We start from the raw sequence: 6,000 nt of genomic DNA, 5'->3' as shown, positions 1-6,000 counted from the left end.
GGCAGGATTGGTCATGATGAGCATCCTGTTGTGAGACTCGGTCACGTAAAGCCTGGAGCACTATTTGGTGCTTGTAATCTGATCGATCAGTGCATGAGTGATGACTGTGTAGAAAAGCCTCTGAGGCCCCACTCCAACTTCGTAATCGTAATGGCTTCTCTGGTTAAAATTTGGTTTCTAAGCTGAGGTTTAAGCCACACTTTAATTCACTGTGAGTCTCTAGAGGCATCCTGGATGATTTTATGAAAATAAAATTCTTGTCAGGCTAAAGAAGTCAGGCCTGGGGGGAGTGGAGATTGGATAGGCTAACTAAGCGCTGGTCCCCTCTGGAAGTTCCACACAGACTGGCAAGGTAAAGACACTGTTTCTCAGAAGACTTAAAATTGGCACTGGCACTGTCATCAGTTTCTGCCAACCTCCCGACTTAATGCTTTGGGGCTGGGAAAGAGGAGGGATCTGAATGACGAAGATATATCACACAGAGAAGTCAAAACGGGCCGATAATCTGCTGCGACATAGATGGAGATCGAGCTGAGAAGAGCAGATGTGCTGAGCTCATGTTGCCCCAGTATAATTGGGCTGTGTTATCAAAAGCAGCCCTAGATAATGGGTGTGGCTGTGTTCCAATAAAACTTTATTGACAGAAACCAAGTGGTGGGTCTGTCAGGTTTGGCCTGTGAGCCATAGTTGGCTGGTCCCACATGGGGACTTTGGAAGTTATGACTGGCTAGAAAATATCAGTTTCAGTTCTTTCATGTTTTAGAGCAATGGTGAAACCGAATGCAAAACGTCTCATGAGAACTGAGCCAGCATTCAAAGCCACTGTGTACTTTTGGCTCAGTGACCAATTGTATGATACGGTGCTACCTCAGCTGGCCTGTCAGGTTATAGCACCAGGCTTTTAAGAAAGTACCTTGTGAATGGCAGAATTCCTTCTTCAGGTGGCCTGTGTACAGGGATGGTGAGAGCTTGGGCTCTTTTAAGAGAGGCGAATTGCTCTCCTCACGACTGCCCCTAACTTTCTCTCTGATAAGCCCCGTGCAGGGGAAAACTCTCCTCATGACTGCCCCTAACTTTCTCTCTGATAAGCCCCGTGCAGGGGAAAACAAAATACAGGTTTTAGGAACTCGTATGTACCAATGATGCCCCTGACGTGTGAGAAAGAAATGGGCTCCCACAGCTGCGTCATACATAGGATGCGATCACTTCAGCCGGGAGTGCCAGGAGATTTGAGACAGATGTTTTCAGACATGCCGCATGCCTGACACATTTCCAGGGGTCGGGCTGCAAATAGCGACTTACCAAGTGGAGAAACGGGGAAGTGTGCACGTCGAGGACACAGGCGCTCATTCACCATTAGGTGCGGGCGGCGGCGGGGGGGGGGGCAGCCCCCTTTGCATCACATCTGCCTGTCGGGGTTGGCTCTTTAATCTGCCTTGCCCTGGACGCTGCTCGTTGTCTGCTCGTGAATAAAGTGCAAACTTGTGGTTAGTAATCCCACTCCAGTGACTCGACTTCAAATGTGGTTTTGGAGTGCATCCCGGAGTTCTGTTTGTTAAGCTTCCTACTCCTGTTTCAGAGACACCACTGGACAGAGAGCAGCGAGCAGAGCAGGCTTCCCTCTGCCTGAAACCTGTCCGGCTGTGGGCTCTCTTTTCCCCTCTCGTGCCTGTTTCTTTTTTCTTTTTCCTTTTTTTTTTTTTTTTGGTTGAAAAAAAAATTTTTTTTCCAAGGCAAGTTCATGGATACTAAGCTGATATGTTTGTTATTCTTTTTCTGTCTGCCTCTGCTCCTAGTGAGTAACCACACTGGTCGCATCAAGGTGGTCTTTACTCCGAGCATCTGTAAAGTGACCTGCACCAAGGGCAACTGTCACAACAGCTGCCAGAAGGGGAATACCACCACTCTCATTAGTGAGAACGGCCATGCAGCCGACACCCTGACAGCCACGAACTTCCGAGTGGGTGAGTTCCTCCGTGGTCCCTAACTGCCCCTGCCTCTGCTGGTTTTATGAGAGTAGAACACTCGGCTACCCTTCCATTCACTTGTCTCCCTCTGTTTGAACAGCTTTCTATCTCTGAAGGGGAACGTGCTCTCTTGACGAGGAGTTTTAAGCTGCTTTACTGAAATGGTTTTGTTTTTTTTTGCAGCCTGACTTTTGGCTCCTCGGGGAGATGGCAACTAGCATATTCTCCCCTTCTGACTTAGCATCTCCACAGCTGTGTGGTGATGGGAGGGTACAGGGGAGGTCGGAGGAGAGCGAGTGTCTAAGTGAGAGCCGGATGTCTGCCGTGCACAGCTTTGTTCCAGATTTTTGTGACCTTATCAATAAATTGGATTTGCATTAGGTTTGATCCCTATAGCCTGGAAAGCTTTAATGAACTTCAAAAATTTTCCTTCATAAATAATGATGCTCCCGAGTTTTTATTTTTCTCTAAAAACAATCAAAATCTGGACTTTGGTTTAGGAAGGACGTGGACTTGTTTCTCCTGCCACAGGTCTGTTCTGTACCATGAGGCAGAATTATAGATTGATGTGTAAGATGAGTTTGCACAAGAGAGACTAGTGGATTGCTGTCAGCCCACAGAAACTTTAAATATAAACTAGTAGTTACTGACTGCATAAATGGGATTTTTTCTTCTTTTAAGATTCTGTTTCTTTTCTGCATTTTTGTAAGCGGAGAAAGCATTGCGGTCTCCCGAAAGCTGTCCTGGTGCCATACCATCATGCAATACAGTATTTTTGTCACTCAGAAAAAAGGCCTTTTATTATTTTTTGACCAATTATGGCTTGCCATGTGTACTCAAATAATCCAGACACCCGTGTTACTTTCTGAGTTACTCACAAGAATAACCGAAATGTCAGACAGATAATAACACTGGCTAGATCTGGTCTTTTTATGGAATATTGCTGTTTAGTCTTGGGAGTGTGCGTGTCTGAGGGGTGCAGGAGAGGGATGCTATTTCCAACCGATTTTCATCAGGACAAAATGCGAAGGGCAGCCTGAAACCCTTACTGGTGCTTTGGTTAGTCTGTTACAGCGTGGAAACGAGGCTGAAATGGTGTTAATGATCATTTGTATTTGGGGGAAAAAAGTATGTGCCCATGACTGAGCCAGGTACTGCCATTTTCCTGGCTGAGCCTGGTGTCCTTGGGAAAGGTTTCAGGAGGATTTAGCTATTAGATGCCGAGAGGCACACAGTGCTTAGCAGCCCAGGGACGTGAGTTGAAGTGAGGATCAGACAGCCGCACTGGAGTCTTCATTCTGTGGCTGTCCAGGGAGTCCGCAGGGCATGCCGTTGAGGATTTGGGGGACTCAGTTCTTCTCATCCCCAAAGTTCAATGGAATTATATGTAGTGACTCCTAAAACTCACCTTTGAAATATTCCACGGTGAGGTGTATTATTTATTCGCCTACTTATTTATTTGTTTGTCACAGTGGGGATTCAGTGTGTAGTCTTGCGTATCCTCGGCAAATGCTCTACTAGTGATTTAAATTCTCAGTTGTCTTATGCCTTTTAAAATCGGCAATAAATAGTATTGTTTTCTGGCCTGCCTTCCTTCCTTCCTTCCTTCCTTCCTTCCTTCCTTCCTTCCTTCCTTCCTTCCTTCCTTCCTTCCTTGCTTTCTTTCTTTTTAAAAACAAGGAGAGGAAGGGAGAGGGCGATTCCCGACAGGAGATGCTTTGGTGATTTTTTTCTCATTTCACTTTCTGAGGCTCGAGTCCCTCTACCCTGCTTCCCCTCCATCGTCGTCAGCGTCGTCCGATCCCCCTGGCTTTTAGGGTGACTGTTTACAGTAGCAATGACGAGGTGATTGAATGGGTAGTCACTTTTTTTCCTGGCTTGCAGTGTATTCATTTTGAAACTAAATATTTGAAGGCACTGAGAGACAGAGGAAGTCTGCTTGTTAACGCACGCTGCACACTCTCCTTCTTGGCAGTTGCCCAGTTGTTCAGAGGCAGCTCGCACACAGCCCATTCAGAAGGCAGCGTACGGCGCAGTCCCCCACACAGTAACTTGCAAAAGCAGTTCAGAAGCGGACCTCAGCCCTCCGCAAAAGGGTTGACGTTGCCTTTTAACTTTTCAGGAGTTTAAGCACAATTTAAAAAGATTTAAAAACTCTATTTACAGTGAGCGCTTTCTCAGTGGAAATTAGGAGAAATCTTTCATTCCTCTCCAATGTTATTTTACTCTTCTAGTTCAGCTCAAATATTGATGGCTCAAAGGACATATTTTGCAATTTATCTTTGCTGAGAAGAGATAACTTAGCAACGTCTTAAAATGTCCTCCAAAAAACACAGAAAAACTAAAAATAATATTTACATGCTTTGGTCTCTTATGGACTTTGCCATTGTAATGTACTTTTATTATTTATAGAGTAGTTTCCTAGTTTGTTTTCTCTCCCTGTGTACTTTTTGTATAAGGCCATACATCTTTTGAGAAATAAGACATATGTATGGAAAAATAGTATAGTTTGAAGAAAATTTGTATGCTCATAGATTGCTAACACCTGCCTTTGGCTTGCTATATTTAAAAGTACTAAAGAGGGTTGTCCCAACACATTTTTCTGATGAATTTCAGCATTCATGGGCCCTGCAGCCACTGTCATAGGGCTCCCAGATGCTGTTTCCCCGTGGCAGTTGGTATGCAGAGTGCATCTTAAGTTCAAGTGTGTGGATCCCTGCCCCAAGGAGCCAAAGCAACCCAAAGAAAATCACATGAAGTTCACAGTCAGGATACCTTTAATGAAACGAGAGCCACAGTAGACAAAATTTATAACATTTTCTTGGTGATTTACATTTCTCTGAATGGAGCGGAACAAATCTTACCATCACCCAACTTTTGCAAAAAGGAAACAGGCTCTGACAGTTAAGTGAGCTGGGCTTAGACACACGAGCCAGCTGTTTAGCTAAAAGTGGAACCGTCTCTTCCTGTCATCTGCATACTTACATCCCTGGAGTCCAACTTCAGGGCATCAGGGGGACGCCTTGGAAAACCTCATGGAACATGTGGGAAGGGTAAAGAGAGAGGTGGTGGGAGATCAGAGAGGGAGGGAGAGGGAGAGTAGATGAATTAACTAGTACTCAAAGGCTAGAATCTTGACGTCAGTACAGCCATGCTCTGGATCTGTATGCTCTGTGGTCCCAGGTTACCCCATCCATTCTCAGCAGTCACAATAGACAGTGCAGAGGATTGTTCTGGAGCAGGTCCTGCCTTGGATCCCTTCTTTATTCTTGCTTCCAGGCTGGCCTTCTGTGCTGTACTTAATACGAGCTGAGCTTGTAGATGCGAGTGGCAGCAGGTACTTCTCTACTTCCCCTGTGGTGATTAAACCTGATAACCTCCGCCCATGAGAATGAGGAAATAGAATTGCTGCTTAATGAGACTTTAAAATCGAGGCCTCTGGGATGGGGCTATAGTTCAGTGGCAGAATGCTTGCTTAGAGGGCATAAGGTCCCAGCGACACAAAATAAAGCACATAAACAAATGCTAAGGAACAGAGCTAGGCCTCGGCAGAGGTGATTATCAGAAGCTGCAGTAGTTCTCCAGCACAAACTCACTGTGTGCATGGTACTAGGCGGGCGGAGAACAGAAGATTTACGCAGAGCACACTGCCTATAAGGCGACATTTCTAACGATGCTGATTTCTTTCCAGTGACAACCATTTAATTTCTGTTTCCCTCTTTCCTCCATGTTTTTCTTTTGAAAATGAAAACTTATCTAAAGTTGGGTGGACTGGCCCTTTTTATCCAATGCTGTTGGGTCAGTGGCTTCTTAACCGTGTGTGTGTGTGTGTGTGTGTGTGTGTGTGTGTGTGTGTGTGTGTGTGTGTGTGTGAGAGAGAGAGAGAGAGAGAGAGAGAGAGAGAGAGAGAGAGAGAGAGAGAGAGAGATGAAAATCAGGTGTTAATGAGTCTGGAGAAAGAGCAGTGGCTGAAGACTCACTGGTGTCGCAGGCAGATGATCATGAAGACGGCCGAACTGCCATTTGATATGAC

General features: G+C 45.5%; 1 protein-coding gene across 4 annotated transcripts in view; it reads left to right on the top strand.

Annotated features, from left to right (window-relative positions):
- The first annotated feature begins 1,732 nt into the window (after positions 1-1,732).
- Ltbp1 (latent transforming growth factor beta binding protein 1) overlaps positions 1,733-6,000 on the top strand; it is a 205,497-nt gene continuing 201,229 nt past the window's right edge. For 3 of the 4 annotated variants that reach the window (XM_032908912.1, XM_032908910.1, XM_032908909.1), the window contains exon 1: positions 1,736-1,964. In XM_032908912.1, coding sequence (XP_032764803.1) covers positions 1,742-1,964 — 223 coding nt within the window. In that variant the 5' untranslated portion in view covers positions 1,736-1,741. Of the gene's footprint in view, positions 1,965-6,000 lie in introns of all 4 variants that reach the window. The other variant, XM_032908911.1, reaches the window with a different exon arrangement.

Source organism: Rattus rattus, chromosome 7 (assembly GCF_011064425.1).
Source record: "Rattus rattus isolate New Zealand chromosome 7, Rrattus_CSIRO_v1, whole genome shotgun sequence".
Taxonomy (NCBI): domain Eukaryota; kingdom Metazoa; phylum Chordata; class Mammalia; order Rodentia; family Muridae; genus Rattus; species Rattus rattus.
Note: the sequence above shows the minus strand (reverse complement) of the source record. Positions and strands in the feature narration are given on the sequence as shown.